General features: G+C 35.6%; 1 protein-coding gene across 2 annotated transcripts in view; it reads left to right on the forward strand.

Annotated features, from left to right (window-relative positions):
* Positions 1–22,500, forward strand: part of LOC137627512 (melanopsin-like) — a 248,043-nt gene that overhangs the window by 142,363 nt on the left and 83,180 nt on the right. For both annotated transcript variants that reach the window (XM_068358601.1, XM_068358602.1), the window contains one exon: positions 20,890–20,964. In XM_068358601.1, coding sequence (XP_068214702.1) covers positions 20,890–20,964 — 75 coding nt within the window. The remainder of the gene's footprint in view (positions 1–20,889; positions 20,965–22,500) is intronic.

A 22,500-nucleotide genomic window follows, 5' to 3' on the forward strand; every position in this document is an offset into this window, starting at 1 on the left:
TTTTAAAAAGTATTAAGTACCCTTACATAAATTGTTGAATATGGGTGTCCAATAATTGCCTCACCTTCATTTTAGGGTTTCTCAGAAATAATACATGAAATTATTCGTTCTAAAAAAAAAAAAAAAAAAAAGAAGTGGATGATGCTAAAGCAAGGTTTAAAATAAAAAAATGAATGAAAAAATATGGAATATCTAGTGTCCAATTTTGCCTCGCCTTGAAAAATGGTAAGGCAATTTTGGGCACTTAATTAAAAAAACATCCAATTCATAATGTTAAGTTATTAAGTAATAGATTTTGTAAACTATCTATCTATCTACCTATCTATCGATCTATATATATATATATATATATATATATATTATATATATATATATATATATATTCTTAATCATTTTAACTAGAAATATATAAAAATGATAGTTTAGAAAATATTTTCTATCATTTATTTCAATAGAAAATCATATTGATTTATAAGAAAATAAAAAAGAAAAAGTTTTCTTTTCATGGAAAATTATAATCAAACCTACTACTAATGAGAAAATAGGGACAATACAAAATTGGAAATAAAGGTGAACAATTCAATATATACTATAGCCATATACGTGACAATTTAAATGGTTGAATATATGACGGGTCTATTTAATTCAACCGAATGCTCAAAAAACAGCTTCAGTTCTTTTAAATATGGCACTAAACATTCTCTTTGTGGCATGGGTTCCATAAATAAACGACCATTAATTCCATCTGTAATTTGAAGGTATGTATCCGTTTGGTGCTCTGGATACTCCTCTACTTCTAATGCCCGGCAGTTGATCTTACTGGAATTAGTATGGACCGGCAGGGGCCACTTGCCTTATTTAGATAGGCGCTGCGCATCACTAAGAAACTGGCTATTCTTTGATGAATTTAGCCAATGAATCCTCTATGGATTTAGTCAGTCTATGGAAAGCGAAAATGAAAGAATTGCCACCACTCCCAGCCGTAGTGGGTTGCTAAGAAACTCCCGGTTTGTAAATACTAAAGAAAAATTGAAAATTGGTAATTGAAATATTAAAACCATGAATCAAACTGGGAAGTTACAGCTAGTAGAGAATGAATTTATGAAATATAGTTTGGATATCTTGGCCCTAAGGAACAGATGGAGTTAGAAGAGAAGGGGTAGGAATAATGATGATGACACCAAGAGCAGAAAAGGCATTAACCAAAAGAGAGCTGTAGGTAGCAGCTTGTTACTTACAAAAATTAAATCAAAGCAGTGCAATATGAGTATCATAGTTTGCTATGCACCAACAAATGATTCCCCTGAAGAAAGGAAAGATGAATGCTGTGAAGAATTGCAGAGTATAATAGGTGAGAACCTAGAGAGATATGAAAATTGTGATTAATGACTTCAATAATAAAGTTGGAAGGAATAATCAAGGGATAGAAAATGTGATGGATGTTGAGGTTCTTGGCGAAGTTGCAAATGAAAATGGGGCACATTTTATAAGTTATTGTTCAACAAACACTCTTGTTACTGGAGGTACTCTTTTCCAGCACAAGGAGATCCACAAATCTACAAGGACTTCACCAAGTGGCAATTACAAATATCAAATAGATCACAGAGCCATTGATAAAGAGAGAAGGACTCTGGGAAATGTAACAAGGTAATGAGGTGCAGTTATTGGTAGTGATCACCAGCTCCCCATTGCCACACAAATATTAAAACTGAAAGAACCCAACAGAAATGTAGATAGAATACCTAAGTTTGATACAACTAAGCTTCTAGAGGATGAGCACAGAAATCTTTGTAACTGAATGTAGGAATCGATTTACAGACTTGGGAGAATTTAAGAGACGAAGTTTTGGGACATGCAGTTACAAGGAGAAAACCATGAATATCAAATGATACTTGGGATACTATAAAAAGAAGACAAAGACGGAAATTTATTTTTTAAAAGTTTTCGCAGAAGTAATGAAAATTACAAGGCAGTGCATGCCATGTATTTCAGTATTGATAGTGAAGTCAAAAGAAATATCAGGAATGATTGAGGAGAATATTTAGACCGGAAAGCAGATGAGGCTGACAAAGCTATGAATTCAAGGAGTGGCTTTGTTGTAGGAATTGCTCTTGGAATTATTAATGAAATCACTACCGGAAAAAAGAAGCATATACCAATCAAAAAGAAAGATGGATCTGTTATAACAAAAGAACATAAATAAAGGTAACGTTGGATTGAACACTTTAGTGAGGTCATGAATAGAAAATACGAAGGGAATAATTTGCTGAATATACCTGAAACTGATGATGACCTTGATGTGCCCATGAATGAATTAGGTGTGTTTGAAGTCGAAGCTATTCTTAAAAAAACATCAAAAGATGGAAAGCCCCTGGATACGAAGGAATAACTGCTGAGATGATATTGCCTGAAAATGAAGTGACTCCCAGATTACCTACAAGATTATTTTGTAGAATGTGGCGTGAAGAGGCAAAGCCATATGTATGGGAGCTAGGAGTGCTGGAGACAATGACAAAAAAAAAAAGATCTGACTGACTGCAATCATTACAGAGGCATCACACTTACGTCAGCTGTCATGAAAATATATATAATGCTCATTCTAAAGACTCTAGAGAGAAAGACTGATGAAAAATTGAGAGATGAACAAGCTGGATTTAGAAAAGATAGAAGTTGTACTGACCAAATTTTCATTTAGGACACGTGGTACAGCAATATGTAGAATATAGAATTCCACTTTTGATGGTATATGTGGGGTATGAAAAAGCTTTTGATTATGTGCTCTGGCAAATTTTGTGGAGAATCCTGCGACATTATGGAGTTCCTCTCAAATATGTAAATTTAATTGTCTGTTCATATGCATAGCAAATGCAAAGTTAATGTTAGTGGCGTCTTATCAAACGAATTTCCAGTGAAAAGTGGAGTACTCTAAGGGAATGTGTTGTTACCTATGTTGTTTATCCTCCTCATAGATTTTGTAATGCATAGATCAGTTGGGGATGATGGAGAAGGATTGGACTGGATTGGTAACAGAAAATTAATAGACCTAGAGAATGCTGATGATGCTGTCCTAATTAGCAGAACACCACAGGGCTTGGAAAGCTTGCTTACCAGAATACATGAAAAATCACATGAGGTTGGGCTCGAGGTAAATATAAGACAGATGATGAGAACGGAATATGCAATGGAAGATGAAATATCTTTGGAAGGATAAAGGATTAATGTGGTAGAATTATTCAAATAATTAGGAACTATGATATCTAATATAGGAGCTTTAGAATTTGAGTTTAATGAAAGATTGAAAAAAGCAAATCAGAGGATGGCTAGGTTAAGTCAAATTTGGAAATCAGGTCACCTAAAATTACATATAATAATCAGGATATATATCAGTTTAGTGAGATAGGTGTTACTGTATGGTCGTGAATCTTGGTATATTAATGAAACTCATTTTGTAGATTTGAGAACAAAGCCCTCTGAAGAATATTGGGTGTTAAATGACAGGACAGGATTAGACATGAAACTAAGAGAGATTACTCGAGCGCCACATGTGGATGAGATCATGGTGAGGGGTAAATGGAGATGGTTTGGGGATGCTCTTTGTTCTCCCTAAGAGACATTCGTTCACCAAACTTTAAACTGGCCTCCACAAGGCACTAGAAGAGTTGGAAGACTCGGGACTATAAAGCATGAAGTAGGATATTGTGATTGGAGAAGTATTGAATTAAAAGCTGAAGATACAGACGACTAGCGAAATCTAATTGAGGCCCTTTGCGTCAATAGGCGTGGGAGGAGATGATGATGATATGTGGGCAGTGGCTTCAAGCATCTAGCTCAAGGCGAGTCACTTAGCCTTCTTCTTCCTCTAAAAACCTTTTTGTTGCTCTATCAATGCAAAATAATGGACGATCCTTAATATCTTCCAAAATAATTTTAATTTTTTTTTTATTTCTTTTATTTTAGGTATAAATAAATCCTCATCATTCACTATCGGGACTATCCTAGTAGTTCAATTATCACTATTTATTACCCTGGTCAATTTAGATTTTTTGTATTTACGTTAGTGTTTGCAGACATTTTTTCTTAAAGAATCGAGAGATATTTGGTTGCTTTGTATTTCCATGATTTGTTATGTTTCTATCTCTCATTCTTTGTGTTTTTCCTTTTATTTTTCTTCATTTCATCTGTTTTTCTTAAATCTTCGATTGTATCCCTTTCTTTTGTAGGTAAAAGTATCTCTTTGATGGCTCGTTCTTAGTATGAGGTAACAATGATAAGAATAAAATGGATAGGTACAACTTAGGACGAATATTGTTTATGGGATCAGCTTTGCCCCTCCTTGATTTATCTATCATGCTGTTCACTCTAATGTTGCTCCATTTAACATCATATCAAAAAGGCAACATGACAGTTATCAACATGGAAATTAGCATTAACAGTGAAAATATATTCTATTTCAATTCCTGAAATTTTCATTTGGATATGTGAATTATTATAGGAACAATGTATATAGTAGAGTTTTTTCTTTTTAGATATTTCTAGCATTTGAGTTGACACCCCTCTCGAGGATGTTATCATGTTTTAGTCAATCTTTTTGAAGGTCTCACCCCCTGAGTGTCAACAGCTTTAAGAGTGTCCCCAGTATTAAATAACTTTTTGAAAATCATATCATAACCATCGAGCTAGAAAGAAACTTTTTTTTTTAATGTAACTCTCAGGGTGTCACTCACTTTTAGGGTGTCACCTTGGGCAGACACCCCTTTTACTGCACCCCTTATGTCTTATTTTGAATTTTTATGATTACATATATGCATATTTATATATAAAAGTATATTTGTGTGCTCGAATACAAAGTTGGATTTACATATTCATATAGTAAGGCAAAATTGGACAGTTTTCAAAACCATGGTCAGGCAAACTTCTCACTTTTTTCTTGGCGAGGCAAAATTGGACAATCTTGGATTACGGACACAAAAATTTATGTAAGTCTATAATTTTTTCTACCATATTTATATTAATGGGGACCACAAATTGTCATAGTTTGCCCAACTGAGCGTTGACGCTTAACGGAGATACAGACGTGTCCAAAATTGCCCCACTGTCCAAAATTGCCTCGCCTCTGAGATATTTTTATTATTACTGTAATACCAGAATTTCTAATTCTTTGATGATTATGAAACAAGCCATTTTCATAGATGAGACCTCCCTCCCTTGAAAACAAGTTTGGTATTTGGTCATAAATTATATATTAATATAGATTTTGTACAAAGGTTACTAAAAAGTGTCCAAAATTGCCTCACCCTACAATACAAATTATACCCGTTAAACGAAAGAAATAACCATTAACTCGTGATATTTATTAAAGAAGAAGAAGAAGAAGAAAGAGCTATGCAATAAAAAAAAAAAAAACATTAAGACGCACTTGTAAAAAGATAAATGAATACATAACGCAACCCCCCCCCCCCCCAAAAAAAAAAAACACCTATGATTATGGAGGAAGTTGGCGGTTCAGTGCTTTAAGCATTGTTCTGGAGAGTAAGTATTAGAAACAAAGGGAGAAAGACTGCATAAACAGGAAAGAAAAAAAAATAATTTGAATAAAAATCGAAAAGTGGTAAAAAATCGTCTGACAAAGAAGAAAAGAGCGTTACATGATACTACAATTATAAAATGGAGAGAGAGAGAGAGTCTCAGGGGCTGGTAAATGTGGCGGCTACAATGGTTTTGTATAGCTGAAGAGAGAGAGAGAGAGAGAGAGAGAGAGAGAGAGAGAGAGAGAGAGAGAGAGAGAGAGAGAGATTAATAAATCATCATCATCATCATCATTATTATTATTATTATTATTATTATTATTATTATTATTATTATTATTATTATGAGTTATTAGGGCCTATTGAAACCAGAGAAAAAGAGAATCTTTCGCGAGTCCTAAACGACTTCGGAAGAAAATCTTCGTCGATCTCCAAATGGCTTCAGAAGAAATAGCCGTAGACTTAGCATAGAGTTCTAAATGACTCAAGAACGGAATCTTCCCGGAGCAGTAGATCAAATCACGGTTCATTATTATTATCATTATTATTATTATTATTATTGTTATTATTATTATTATTATTAATATGAGTTATTAGGGCCTATTGAAACCAGAGAAAAAGATAATTTTTCGCGAGTTCTAAATGGCTTTGGAAGAAAATCGTGGTTCTCCAAATAGATTCAGAAGAAATTACCATAGACTTAGCATGGAATTCTGAATGATTCCAGATGCGAATCTGAACGACTTCTAAAGAAAACCCTGAATCTCCAAATAGCCGTAGACTTAGCATAGAGTTCTGAATGTGTCCAGAACGGAATCTTCACGGAGCTGTAAATAAAATCACGTTGTTGTTGTTGTTGTTGTTGTTGTTGTTGTTGTTGTTGTTGTTGTTGTTGTTGTTAGGGCCTATTGAAACCAGAGAAAAAAAAGATAATTTTTCGCAAGTCCTAAACGGCTTCGGGAGAAAATCTTCGTGCATCTCCAAAAAGATTCAGAAGAAATTTCCATAGACTTAGCATGGAATTCTGAATGATTCCAGAAATCTCTGAACGATTTTGGAAGAAAATCTTCCTGAATCTCCTCTCCAAATGACTTCAGAAGAAATAACCGTAGACTTAGCATAGAGTTCTGAATGACTCCAGAACGGCATCTTCCCGGAGCAGTTCTGAACGGCTCCGCCCGGGATTCCAAAAGACTTCTGAAGACCTGATCTCTCTCTCTTTTTTTTTTTAAACATAGCTTGCAACACCTCACGATCTGTATGTACTGTAGCTATGGAAGTTTACGCAGTGAACATTGGGAGGAGGATTTCACTTTACTCACAGAGCTCGCGTTCTGGCGAAACAGGTGAGAATTTTGTTACAGCTACAGGATGAACTGGAGGCTATTCGGAACACCTTCTTCTACAGATAGTTTGGATAGGTGCTACCGAAGTTGGCGAGCTTTGAAGATCATAATGAAAGCGCCTTGAAGGATAATTTGCTTGCAGTTTAGCGACGATGTCCTATAATTGGATTGCATTGGTGCAAAGCGGTGAGCGACGTGTGTTTCTTCAAAATTCGGCATTGAAGATAGAACATATCAGGACGGCATTGGTAAATATATTGTGTTGCTCTTCGTTGACTTTAGTATGATGGCGTATAGTGTATGCCAAGAAATCAATGGCATCCCATCGCCCTTATAGGTAAAGACATGAAAGCCATCGATTTCTCCAAGGAATCTGACGAATCGAGGACAAACAGCACCGAAATGTCTCTTGAAATCTCGAAGGAGACTGACAAATTAAGCAAAGAAGATCTTGAAAAACTATAAAAGACAGAAGAGAATAGAGAAGGAAAGCCTTTATATGAAAAAGTATAAAAAATAGCCTTTAATTATAGAGGTAAGTCACCTGAAAACTGAGGTCAAATAGCCTCTACTATTAGCGGTTAGTCGCCTTAAAACAGAGGTCTCAAAGGGGATTAAAATAAATATCAAAGAAACTCTAATGTTAGAGTATAGCACCCCAAAATAAAGGTCAAAGAACCTCTAATACTAAAAGTAAAGAGCCTCAAAACAGAGGTCAAAGAGCCTCTAATGTTAAAAGTAAGGAACCTCGAAATAGAGGTCAAAGACCCTCTAATGCTAAAAGTAAGGAGCCTCAAAATAGAGGTCAAAGAACCTCTAATACTAAAAGTAAGGGGCCTCAAAACAGATGTCAAAGACCCTCTAATGCTAAACGTAAGAAGCCTCAAAATAGAGGTTAAAGACCATCTAATGCTAAAAGTAAGGAGCCTCAAAATAGAGGTCATAAAGCCTCTAGTGCAGGAAGTAAGGAGCCTCAAAATATAAGTCAGAGAGCCTCTAATGCTAAAAGTAAGAAGCCTCAAAACAGAGGTCAAAGACCCTCTAATGCTAAACATAAGAAGCCTCAAAATAGAGGTCAAAGAACCTCTAATACTTAAAGTATTAAGCCTAAAATTAGAGGTGAAAGAACCTCTAATGCTAAAAGTAAGGAGCCTCAAAATAGAGGTCAAGGAGCCTCAAAATAGAGGTCAAAGAGCCTCAAAATAGAGGTCAAAGAGCCTCTAATGCTAGAAGTAAGGAGCCTCAAAATAGAGGTCAAAGAGCCTCTAATGCTAGAAGTAAGGAGCCTCAAAATAGAGGTCAAAGAGCCTTTAGTGCTATAAGTATGGAGCCTCAAATTAGAGGTCAAAGAGCCTCTAATGCTCAAAGTAAGGAGCCTCAAAATAGAGGTCAAAGGGCCTCTAATGCTATAAGTATGGAGCCTCAAAATAGAGGTCAAAGAGCTTCTAATGCTAAACATAAGAAGCCCCAAAATAGAGGTCAAAGACCCTCTCATGCTAAAAGTAAGGAGCCTCAAAATAGAGATCAAAGAGCCTCTAATGCTAAATGTAAGGAGCCTCAAAATGGAAGTCAAAGAGCCTCTAATGTTATAAGTATGGAGCCTCAAAATAGAGGTTAAAGAGCCTCTAATGTTAAATGTAAGGAGCCTCAAAACCGAGGTCAAAGAGCCTCTAATGCTAAAAGTAAAGAGCCTCAAAATAGATGTCAAAGAGACTCTAATGCTAGAAGTGAGCAGCCTCAAAATAGAGGTCAAAGACCCTCTAATGCTCAAAGTAAGGAGCCTCAAAATAGAGGTCAAATACCCTCTAATGCTGAATGTAAGGAGCCTCAAAATAGAGGTCAAAGACCCTCTAATGCTAGAAGTAAGGAGCCTCAAAATATAGGTCAAACAGCCTCTAATGCTTAAAGTATGGAGCCTAAAAATAGAGATCAAAGACCCTCTAATGCTAAAAGTAAGGAGCCTCAAAATAGAGGTAAAAAACCCTCCAATGCTAAAAGTACGGAGCCTCAAAATAGAGGTCAAAGAGCCTCTAATACTAAAAGTAGGGAGCCTCAAAATAGAGGTCAAAGAGCCTCTAATGCCATAAGAATGGAGCCTCAAATTAGAGGTCAAAGAGCCTCTAATGCTAAAAGTAAGGAGCCTCAAATTAGAGGTCAAAGAGCCTCTAATGCTAAAAGTAAGGAGCCTCAAATTAGAGGTTAAAGAGCCTCTAATACTAAAAGTATGGAGCCTCAAAATAGAAGTCAAAGACCCTCAAATGCTAAAAGTGAGGAGCCTCAAAATAGAGGTTAAAGACCTTCTAATGCTAAAATTAAAGAGCCTCAAAATAGAGGTCAAAGAGCCTCTAATGCTATAAGTATGGAGTCTCAAAATAGAGGTTAAAGAGCCTCTAACGCTAAAAGTAAGAAGCCTCAAAATAGAGGTCAAAGAGCCTCTAATGCTATAAGTATGGAGCCTCAAAATAGAGGTCAAAGAGCCTCTAATGTTATAAGTATGGAGCCTCAAAATAGAGGTCAAAGACCCTCTAATGTTAAATGTAAGGAGCCTCAAAACCGAGGTCAAAGAGCCTCTAATGCTAAAAGTAAAGAGCCTCAAAATAGAGGTCAAAGAGTCTCTAATGCTAGAAGTGAGCAGCCTCAAAATAGAGGTCAAATACCCTCTAATGCTAAAAGTAAGGAGCCTCAAAATAGAGGTCAAATACTCTCTAATGCTAAACGTGAGGAGCCTCAAAATAGAGGTCAAACAGACTCTAATGCTAAAAGTAAGGAACATCAAAACAGAGGTCAAAGACCATCTTATGCTAAACGCAAAGAGCCTCAAAATAGAAGTCAAAGACCCTCTAATGCTAAAAGGAGGGACGCTCAAAATAGAGGTCAAAGAGCCTCTAATGCTAAAAGTAAGGACCCTTAAAATAAGAGGTCAAAGAGCTTCTAATACTAAAAGTAAGGAGCCTCAAAATAGAGGTCAAAGAGACTCTTATGCTAAAAGTAAGGAGCCTCAAAATAGAGGTCAAAGAGCCTCTAATGCTATAAGTATGGAGCCTTAAAATAGAGGTCAAAGAGCTTCTAATGCTAAACATAGGAAGCCTCAAAATAGAGGTCAAAGAGCCTTTAATGCTCAAAGTAAGGAGCCTCAAAATATAGGTCAAAGACCCTCTAATGCTAAACTAAGGAGTCTCAAAATAGAGGTCAAAGACCCTCTAATGCTAAAAGTAAGGAGTCTCAAAATAGTGGCCAAAGACCCTCTAATGCTAAAAGTAAGGAGTCTCAAAATAGAGGTAAAAAACCCTCTAATGCTCAAAGTAAGAAGCCTCAAATTGGAGGTCAAAGAGCCTCTAATGCTAAACGTAAGGAGCCTCAAAATAGAGGTCAAAGACCCTCTAATGCTAAAAGTAAGGAGCCTCAAAATAGAGGCCAAAGACCCTCTAATGCTAAACTAAGGAGCCTCAAAATAGAGGTCAAACACCCTCTAATGCTAAAAGTAAGGACCCTCAAATTAGAGGTCAAAGACCCTCTAATGCTATACGTAAGGAGCCTAAAATAGAGATCAAAGACCCTCTAATGCTAAAAGTAAGGAGCCTCATAACAGAGGCCAAACACCCTCTAATGCTAAACGCAAGGAGCCTCAAAATAGAGGTCAAAGACCCTCTAATGCTAAAAGTAAGGAGACTCAAAATAGAGGTCAAAGAGACTCTAATGCTGAAAGTGAGCAGTCTCAAAATAGAGGTCAAAGAACCTCTAATGCTATGGATATTTAATAATTTACCGTCATATTAACGGTTCATCTCTTCTAAAAACTCTTCCATGCCATCTAACCAGCTCTTTCCTGGACTCAATTTCACACCTTACTAAGTACACCATTCAGAAATTTGATCCAGATTCGCATTAACAAATCTGAGTTCTTGGAGAAAGGTTAAATTGGAGAGGGGGGGGGGGGTAATTTGTGAGAAGTAAAAACCACTAGCTCAAGAAAGCATAGGAAATCAGGGATCTGAAAGAAGCTAGTGATATATTTGATGAAAAATTGGCTAGAAAGATCAGCCCTCACGAACTCATAACTTGAAACCCGAAGAGGCATATATACAATAATTAACAACAACAAATACAGATGTTTCTAGTCCACTGCCAAAAAAAGGCCTCAGACAAATATTCACGTCTGGGGTTCGGACAATTTTCATCACTCTGGCCAGTGCGGATTGGTGATGGTGGAAGATTTTCGTCTGAACGCTCAAAGCAAACCAACTTAATATGGGTGACCCACACTATAGTACAGCTTTGCTAATCATGGCGATACACAAACCCTTTTTCCACGCTAAGCTATCCCTACTTCGAAAGGGATACAGTAATTAACAGCAGAAATGTAAAATGTGAGTAGTGAGGAAGATAAGTTCCCAATTGCTTACATCTCGTGGTATCCTTACTAATAATGGGGGAAAATTTAAAAAAAAAAATGAAAAAATATATACTATCAAAAACTACCTAAAGTACAGCAGAACAGTGGTATGAAAAGTTAGGGTACACAAAGGACATGACTCTCGTTTCCAATTCGCACATTTGTTAATTTCCAGGAAAGAAGGATCACTATCAGAGGTTGGCCTGAGATGGATAAAATGACAACATACCAGAACAAGCTCATCCACAATCTTGGTGAGAATTTGAAACCCAGAGAGGGTGGATCGATTAGGCCAGGCCAAAATTTTAATCGCAGAGATTAAATGTTAAATGTATCAGGTTTCAGTTATGATTTCATCTGAAAAATATGCACATAACACCGCCAGTAGGCTGACGGATTTAGTTATGCAAAATGACATCACAGCAACTATGGTCCCCGACACTTTCAGCTGTAGAAGAATCATCGTTGAATGAGTTACAAGAAAACAATAAACAAAAACAGGTTTTTAATCCTTCTTTTCTCAGACGCATTTCATTGCTCAGAATATATTAGATACTTCAAGAGCTCATACTTGAATCTTGTTATTCACGCAGGATATATATATATATATATATATATATATATATATATATATATATATATATATATATATATATAAAGATATGTTAATTGTTAAAGGTAAAGGATAACCTTGAGACTGAATTGGTAAAGAAGAGAACAAATACAATGACGTAAATTAATCCTAATGGGTAGGAATGTAAATTTTCTTCTAGTGGGGCGGCATACTAACTGTCCTATTTCTAGCTAGCCATAGCCCCTTATACATATGCATGTACAGTACACATACACAAACCCAACTATACACACACGCACGTAAGGTAATTTTCCTAAATATGAAAGGTTTGTACGCATACACTTAGATACAGGAAGCTAAGTGTATACATACACATATAAGCGTATATATATATATATATATATATATATATATATATATATATATATATACTGTATATAAATACAGTATATATATATATATATATAAATATATAAATAAATATATATACACATATATATATACATATATATAAATATATATATATATATATATATATATATATATATATATATATATATATATATATACACGACCATCTTGATTTGACAATTGACTATACATGTATGTATGTGTGAATATATATATATATATATATATATATATATATATATATATATATATATATATATATATATATAATCGACCATTTCGATACTAATTATGTGAGAGCTATCTAAATAACTTCTCACTTCACTGATCAGCCACTTTACCAAACATCAAGCCAAGGTTACCGACCTTGTCAGATTTCCAACCGAAAGAAAAAACATTGCAAGCAAGAGAAAGTAAGTATGCAAGTTACGGAAACCAAAAAAAAAAAAAAAAAAAAAAAAAAAAAAAAAAAAAAAAAAAAAAAAAAAAAAAAAAATAGCAACCGAAGACGCGGCATCACTGAATAAAATTCAAGCATTCCGACTCCAAGCAAATAGCCTAAATGAGAAAGCCACACCACTGCCTCAAGAGGAGATATATAGAGCTGGATATAGCGGGTCATTAACATATAAATGGACTTCATTGCCTAGGCGTCTGAAATCGCATCTATAAATACATTAAAACAAAAATACTTGATGTAATATTGCAAGGAGATGACACGTCAGTCTAGGTGAGGAAACGCTATATAGCCGTGTGTGTTTGTTTGCGTGCAAGAGAGAGAGAGAGAGAGAGAGAGAGAGAGAGAGAGAGAGAGAGAGATGCTTGGTTTCCAAAGTAACAAACCTCTTGCTGTCCAACCTCTTCTAACTTTCACCTCAATAAGGAATTCTATTGGAAATGTTCATGCCTGTCAATTTGTCGGACTGGGGTAAGAGTCCCGCTCAAGCTCGATAGTTTCTTGTAGTGTTTGCTATGCCACCATCTTTGTGAGCTAAAGATGAGGGTTTGGGGGAGCCTACAGGTCTACCTGCGGAGTCATCAGCGGCAATTGTCTGATCATCCTTGGACCTAGTTTGGATGGAGATGGGGCTTGAGCGCTGATCATATAGGTAGTAAAATGAACAGGGCAACCAGCCACCCGTTAAGATACTGCCGCCAGAGATTTATTGAGTCCTTTGGCTGGCCAAACTGCACTATATTGGATCCCGCTCTCTGGTTACGGCTCATTTTCCTTTCCCTAAACATACACCGAATAGTCTGGCCTATTCTTTCCACATTATCCTTTGTCCTCTTACACCTAACAACACTGAGATTACTAAAAAATTCTTCGCTAATGTGGCTAACTACTGTGCTATAATTGCTCAGTGGCCTTTTTCCTCTTGGTAAGGGTAGAAAGGGTAGAAGAGACTCTTTAGCTATGGTAAGCAGCTGATCTAGGAGACACCCTAAAATCAAACTATTGTTCTCTAGTCTTAGGGAATGCCATGGCCTCTGTACCATAGTCTTCCACTGTCTTAGGGTAGAGTTTTTTCTTCAGGGTACGCACGGGCACACTATTCTATCTTATTTCTCTTCTGCTTTTTTTTTTTTCTATTAAGTTTTACAGTTTGTAAATGAAAGATCTATTTTAATGTTTTTACTGCTCTTAAGATATTTTGTTCTAATTGTTCATTACTACTCTTGTAGTTATTTTATTTCCTCTCCTCAATGGTCTACTTTTCCCTGTTGGAGCCCTAGAGTTTCTAGCATCCTGCTTCTCCAACTAGAGTAGCAGGTTAGCTAATAATAATAATAATAATAATAATAATAATAATAATAATAATAATAATACACGCTTAGTCTCTAGGGCATTGTCCTGCTGACCAGGGCAATGTTACTGTCCCTTGCCTCTGCCATTCACGTGCGGCCTTTAAACCTTCTAATTTGGGCGCTGAACAGACTTCCAGACCCCAGCGTATGGCTATTTAGCCCACATTCACAAATCAAAATCCAATCCACAGTCACAAATATGACATATCAAATTATATATCATTATGAGCAAGGGTCAACTCAGTATGATCTTACATAGCATAAACACCTTTATATACATAATTAATCAAGTGAAAGAGAAACTTACAGCATATTCTAAATGAACAAGGCACTAAGATAACGACACCTCCAAACTCACAGATAATGAAAAAAGCGGTATCGAGTTTCGTGAAAGATCCCCTCACAATAACACAACGACAGCAGTTGATGAGAAAACTGAAAAAATCGCCTTTGTTATAAACATTGATGAGTAAATAAACATTCCACTCACTCACAGATGAATGAATAGACTTCGGCTTGAATAAAACGTTGCTTAAAAGACAATAGAATCGATGAAAAGAGTTTACTTCACTCACAATTTCCAGACCTTCAAACAGTATCGAGAAATTCGGATACTTTCCATATATTTAGACAATTTCCAGACCTTCAGACAGTATCGAGATATTCGGACACTTTCCATGTATTCAGACAGTATCGAGATATTCATACAATTTCCATACCTTCAGAAAATATCAAAATATTCCGACACTTTCTAGACATTCAGACAATTTCTAGACCTTCAGACAATATAAAAATATTCAGACACTTTCTAGATATTCAGACAATTTCTAGACCTTCATACAATATCAAGATATTCAGACACTTTCCAGATATTCAGACAGTATCGAGATATTCAGACAGTTTCCAGATATTCATAGGCGAATTTTGTTTGAGACATTGACAGCTAATTTCGATATATATGGAGCTTAAAATACTAAAGAGAAGACAAAACAGGTAAAAAATCAACGAATTTTGCAAATTCAAAAGCTATTTCACGGCTTTCCATTAACTTAAGTTATATTTGTTTGGCGATTATATACGCGATTATTTACTCGATACTGACTTGTTGGTTCAGCAAAATCATCCTTTTAAGGCAGGGTTTTTTAACCTTTGAAGAATATATATCATAACTCAAAAGTCTAGTCTAATGGAAAGATCAAGGTACAGAGACAAGTCTTATTGATTTAAAGTCTAAAAGGATATCTGGGATTCATGGACAAGTCTTAAAGAAAATCTAATGGTTCAAGGTAAAAAAAAAAAAAAATTCAAAGTCAAGTAAAATGTTTCAAAGCCAATTAAAATGGAATATTAAAGGGTTCAAGGTCAAGTCAAATAATAAATTACATTTTCAAGGTCAAATCAAAGGGTACAGTACATTTTTCAAGGTCAAGTCAAATGGTAAAGTACATCTTTCAAGGTAAAGTCAATGGTAAAGTACATCTTTCAAGGTAAAGTCAATGGTAAAGTACATCTTTCAAGGTCAAGTCAAATGGTAAAGTACATATTTCACGGTCAAGTCAAATGGTAAAGTATATTTTTCAAGGCCTATTCAAACTAAAAAGTAATCTTTCAAGGAAAAATAATATGGAAAAACACATCCTTCTAGGTCCATTCAATTGGAAAAGTGTATGCCTAAACGTAAAGTCACTTGGAAAAGTACATATTTCAAGATCAAATCCCTTAGAAAAATATACATTTTAAATTCATGCCACTTGGATAAGTACTAAGAAAAATACATATTTCAAGGTCAAGTCACTTGGTAAAGTACACATTTCAAGACCAAGTCCATTAGCATAATCCATATTTTATTTGGAAAACTACATATTTCAAATAGCAAGGTGAAGGCCAACAAACTGATTTTTGCCTCGTATTTATTTGTTGATGGTTTTCGTAAAATCTCATAAGCCTCGTCCATGTAATATAGATATATTAGCAATTTTACCATCATCACCATCCTCTCCTCCTACGCCTATTGACGCAAGGGGCCTCAGTTATATTTCGCCAGTCGTCTCTATCTTGAGCTTTAAAGTCAATCTTCTCTAATCACCATCACCTACTTCACGCTTCATAGTCCTCAGCCATATAGGCCTGGGTCTTCCAACTCTTCTAGCGCCGTGTGGAGCCCAGTTAAAAGTTTAGTGAACTAATCTCTCTTGGAGAGTGCGAAGGTAAATTTTACCACTATTCAAAAATCTATTAATGTATAAGAGGATATTTTAAACCACTTTTATGACAATATACATAATTAACTTACCGCGAATGTATCATCATCGACAATGGTCACTACTGATGCAACGCCGTTTTAAGGTATGAAATCTATCAATTATCAAATAAATAAACATGCAAGAAAATAAATAGTCTTGGTCCACGATCAAAGCAGCCTTGTCAGTGGAGATAATTATGGATGTGTTGCCCTGAAGAGGAGAGAAACCATATTTCATATGAGAGATTTTTTCCACATCCTTGGGATTAACTGGAAATAATCTCTGTAAACCATTTCTATGTTACAGCACTGGTCCATGGGGATGTGGCCTTAACGCTCCGAAGGTCGGATCAATTTTAGATGGTTGGGTACATTCATCTTAAAATCAAAGCCATACAAAAAAAAAAAAAAAAAAAAAAAAAAAAAAAAACTACATATTTGTATCCCAAAGGTCTAAGACAAAAAATCTATACAAATGAGAGAGAGAGAGAGAGAGAGAGAGAGAGAGAGAGAGAGAGAGAGAGAGAGAGAGAGAGAGAGAGAGAGAGAGAGAGAGCACGAAGAAATGTCAACGTTTAATTACCCCGAGACTATATCCTATTGAATTGAAATTCAAGACAAAAGAACATACACAGAAATTGCATTCAAGAAAAAGAATGTCTTCCTTAAAACTTGTTTCCGAACAATACGCGTATTGTTTTTAAAAGAAGAATTGCTTCCCCGAATGTGCTTGAATTTTTTCAGATCGTTTCCCCTGAAATGTTTTGTCTTCCTTTTATCCCCAACACACAAAAACATTTTAAAACCAGAATCACTTTATTGATACACGGTTAATTATAATCCACATTCCTTCCGTCGTCAATGACCCATGTAATTGCGACGTCAGATAACTTTCAATCACTAATCGATGCAAATAAAACGTAACCAATAAACCTTCAGATAACAGGCTGCAGAACTCCGAAAACTTCGGTTTAATTTGTGATTCTGGAATCAAACTATTTTTCTAAACACACCGAGATCAGATCACCACTGGCGAATGGAGGAACAACAATTAGATCCATACTAAGAATAAAAATCGGGTCAAGATCCATCCCAAAATCTAAAGGACTCTCGAAAGTTTAATTAAAACCATCAATGACCTTTCGAGACCAACAAACAAATAAAAGCAGATGCGAACAACTTCCGTCCAACAATCCATAGTTTTCCAAGGCTATTGTGATGGCATTTTGACAAATTAATTTTCTAGATCGCTTCTCATACGGTTCTGCTCCAGATGAGCGTGCACGCGAGCATAAACATACACCAAATCACCAACTTTACTGATAAATATAAGCACAATTAATCTGTCTTGTTAATCTGGTTTAAAGGTTTAAAGGCCGCTCATGAATGGCAGAGGCAATGAACACTGACATTGCCCTATCAACACAGGACAATGCCCTACAGACTGAGCATATTGCATCATGATCACCGCCCAAGCTAGGACCAAGGAGGGCCAGGTAATAGCTGCTGATGACTCAGCAGATAGACCTGTAGGCTCCCCCAAACCAACCCCCCATCCTTATCTCACTAGGACGGTGAGGTTACAGCAACCAAATGAACTGCCGAGTTTGAGCGGGACTCGAACCCCAGTCTGGCAACCACCAGGCAAGGACACTACCACCTGATAAATGCTTATAACTAAAGAGAATAGAATTCGGACCGTGGCAAGCTTAAATTGTATGGCTAGATTTCGGATACCATTAAAACAAGACAAACATACATGTACGAACAAACGAGTCATAGGTCCCTGGTGTGGCATAATGAACGAACAGTTAACCTTCAAGAAATAATCTTATCTATCCAATAGTTATTGCTTTTGTTCTCGCCTTTCTTAAAAGATGCCAATAAAATTCAGAATTTTAACATTTTCCAAGATAATGAGTATACAAATTTTCTCAAATGTCCTAATAGCAATAAAGGAAGAAATAAAAGAGAAATTAAATGCGGAAAATATCCTTATAAGTTTTCAAACCGTCTCGCACGTAAACTCCAATCAAAGATCCAATTCGTACAAAATTGGTGGCATTCGACTCTTCTATTCAGTTTGGTGAAAACGCATTTCAACCTTAATTTTTATCAGTCTTCCAGAGTTACGATTCCTTCAAGCTGGAATTGAAGAGATACTAAAGGTTAAAATGGTTAAAAGTTGCACATGAATGGCAGAGGCAAGAGACAGTGATAGTGCCCTAGAGACTGACCATAAATACATATGATCAGCGGCCAAGCCTCTCTCTCGACCTAAGTTGGACCAGGGAGGGCCAGACAATGTCTGCTGATGACTCATAATTCTGACCATCCTTTACATTCAGATCTTCCTGGACAATTCCATCCTATTTGTAATTCTAGGCAGGCAGATAATTCTAATAGCCAGGCCTTCTCCATCATGACGTTCAATACTACACAGTATTCTATAAGTTTTATTCCAGCTGTGACCAAGTTGTGGAATGATCTTCGTAATCGGGTAGTTGAATCAGTAGAACTTCATAAGTTCAAAGTTGCAGCAAATGTTTATATGTTGAACAGGATCACATAAGTCTTTTTAAAGTTTATATATGACATATCTGTTTTGATGTTGTTACTATTTTTAGAATGATTTATTGTTAATTTGTTCTCATTTATCTATTTCCTTATTTCCTTTCCTCAAGGGGCTATTTTTCCCTGTCGGAGCCCTTGGGCTTATAGCATCTAGCTTTTCCAACTAGGGTTGTAGCTTCGATGATAATAATAATAATAATAATAATAATAATAATAATAGATCCATAGACTCCCCTAAAATCCCTATCCTTGGCTCAAAAGGATGGTGAGGTTGCAGACACTACAAGAAATTATCGACCTTGAGCGGATCTCGAACCTCAGTCCATTAGATCGCCAGGGAGGGACGTTTCCAATAGGCTACCACAACTCTTAGAAAAAAAATTGTTTTTATAGTTATTCTGAATTCCCTTCTTCGTCCCAGTGACTATAGCTTTACTCTGCCGTTATCTGTCCTTATCTAAAAAAATATGGCAGATTTTTTAAATAGTCCCGCTTCTTTTCTTCCCACTTGTTATATTTATAACAAAGACCTCATAAATCCTCGATTTTCTTTTTCAGATTAACAGGAAGTTTATTTTTACTAACCTTGTAAATCTTAGGTTGGGAATCCCAATATGACTTTAGTATTTCAAGATAGTTGGTCCAGCCCTTCCTAAGGGATTAATATGCTAACAATAACCCCTCTTTTTTTTAATAAGCTTTGAGACGAAAAGAATATTATCTTTTAACCCTGCACATTCAAAAGTTTTGAAAAGAAAAAAATCAACAAATAAAAAGCCTGTAAAAATCTGATAATGGAGACTTCTGAAGAGTACTGAAATTGCTTAAAAAAAAATAATCAAAAAAGTCCCTGATCGAAGAATACAAGGACCTCTGAAGAGAGGAGAGCCAATGAACCCTTTAGTCCGGAGGAAGATACAAAAGACTCAAAAGCCTTTTAAGATGTTCTTGCGGCAATCATGGTTGGGTTTAAGGGTCAGTCCTCAGAGGCAGTGGCAAGGAAAAGGTCATTGCACCCGACCTATTCACATATGATCAGCGCCCAAGCCCCCTCTCCACATGAGCAACTAAGACCAGTGAATTTTCCTTTTTTCCCACCGTTAAAGGGTCGGGTGCCTGATGAGCTCTCTCCATTGGCTTCTATCACAGGCGTCATCTTCCACTAATCCTCTTCTCTCCATATCCTCCTTCACATTGTCTCGCCATCTAATTCTCTGACTACCTCTTGATCTTCTCCCCCGAACAGTTTCCTCCAAACCCCTCCTCATTCCCTCACCACCATCTATCCTCAACACGTGCTCACACCATCTCAGTCGTCACATTCTTATCACCTCTGTAATCTTCACGACGCCTACCATTCTTCTGATTTCCTCAGACGGGGACTACTGATGACTTAACAGTTACACTTTCAAGTCCCTATTCCGTAGCTCTGAGGGACAGTAATGTCGTGTTGGCAATGGAAAATAACTTTGGATCAACGATTTACTATCCTTCGAAGATTCCACTAAGCTAAGATACACCTGTTTAATTGCTGATAAAACATTTTGAAATTCAATCCTCAAAAAATCAACTAGTTTGATATAATATCCAGAGTTTACATAAAACAGCAAGTCTCCTGATTAAAAGTGCACAGTTCTAATTGCACATGAGAAAACAAAAGACAATAAATAAAACTACCAAGGATTTTCGATACCCTTTGTTGCAAAAGTTGAATTCAAAGACAGTCTTTTTTTTTCTTCATGATAAGACTTATTTCCATATCTCAGCAATGGGTGTGGATTTGACTCCCACCAAGGAAGGAAGAGCTTCTTCGTTTATTTCAGGATAATGAATATGAAAAAATTAATGTCCCAAATGCTATTAAAAATACCCTTTTCTAGTGAAAGTAACTACTAGATTATTATTTACATAATCTTTATTGTTGCAAAGCAAACGGAAATCTCTTATGGTATGGTTATAGTATATAAAAGATTCTTCAACCAGATAATAAACAATGTTTATTTCTCTACTTCCAGTTGAATGGTTGCAGCTAAAGTACGTCTACTTATTGATACTTGGAAGTTTCATCTATTCCATTGCATGGGCCACGGGTGAGTAGTTTTAAGTGCAACAAGAATCTCTCTCTCTCTCTCTCTCTCTCTCTCTCTCTCTCTCTCTCTCTCTCTCTCTCTCTCTCTCTCTCTCTCTCTCTCTCTCATATTCAGCTAGCATATGATTTTGAGACGGGAATTGCTACGTTGATTTAGTTTCATCCAGACTCCCTTCAGATGCAAAGTCGAAGCTCTTAAAATTAGTATAAATAAATGCTAACTTAATTTGTTAAAACACAAAAAACAATCTGTACTTGATTATCTTTCGGCTTTAAATCTATGCCATGAATACCCTGATAGATTAAAAAAAATTAATTTATCAACAATATATCTACACGCATATCCCAAATCAATTCTAGATTAAATTCTTATGTTACGAAATACGTCCTGAATTAAATTATATCCAAACTCTAAGCTTCTTTCAATATACAAATTCAATATTTCATGTAATTTATATTATTTCTTTATTAATTTGTTAAAATACAGGAACAATCTGTATTTAAGTATCTTTCGGCTTTAAATCTATGCCACGAATACCTGGATAGATTAAACTTAAATTTAATTTATCAACAATATATTTACACGCATATCCCAAATCATTTCTAGATTAAATTCTCATGTTACGAAATACGTCCTGAATTAAATCATATCCAAACTCTAAGCTTCTTTCAATATACAAATTTAATATTTTATGTCATTTATATTATTTTTTTATTCATTTTTTATTCATTACCTTAACATAAGTATTTTTCATCCAAATTTAATCGGGCCAGCTCTGTGGGAATAGGGTTGGTTAATATATTTCCTTTTCATAATAATAAATAATAAAGTTCATATATCCTCAAACCACTGCAAACCCTTTACTATTCTATAAGGGTTTATCCATGTAAGTCAAGTAGTTGAAACTTGAAGCTAACATCAAAAGCAAGTACCATGTTTGATACCTGACTACGCCAAGCCGATTAGGAGCGATCCATTAAGACCCAGGCTGTATATCATCATCATCATCATCATTATTATTATTATTATTATTATTATTATTATTATTAGCTAAGCCACAACCCTAGTTGGAAAAGCCAAGGTCTATAGATTATATCTATAGACCTTGGGAAAAGCAAGATACTATAAGGACAAGGGTTCCAATAGGGAAAAATAGCCCAGTGAGGAAAGGAAATAAGGAAATAAATAAACAATATGAGAAAAAATTAATAATCAAATATTTCAAAAACAGTTACCACAACAAAACAGATATGTCATATATAAACTATAAAGACTTATGTCAGTCAGTTCAACATTTAAAAATTTGGTCCAAAATTGCTCTTAACAAAGGTGTATACTATTTGATAAAATTAATTTGGAAAGGAAATATCTGAAAGTGGTGTTCTACTACCTATATAACTGTTTAATGTCTAAAATGCACTTAGCTATTAATACATTTGGCCTATCAAGTATGGGGATACCTTAACGTGGTGAAGGGATTCGAGCATTGCCATGACCAGCAAAGCTAACCTAGTCAGGGTCACCCATACTAGGATG

This window comes from Palaemon carinicauda, chromosome 35 (genome assembly GCF_036898095.1).
Source record: "Palaemon carinicauda isolate YSFRI2023 chromosome 35, ASM3689809v2, whole genome shotgun sequence".
NCBI lineage: Eukaryota > Metazoa > Arthropoda > Malacostraca > Decapoda > Palaemonidae > Palaemon > Palaemon carinicauda.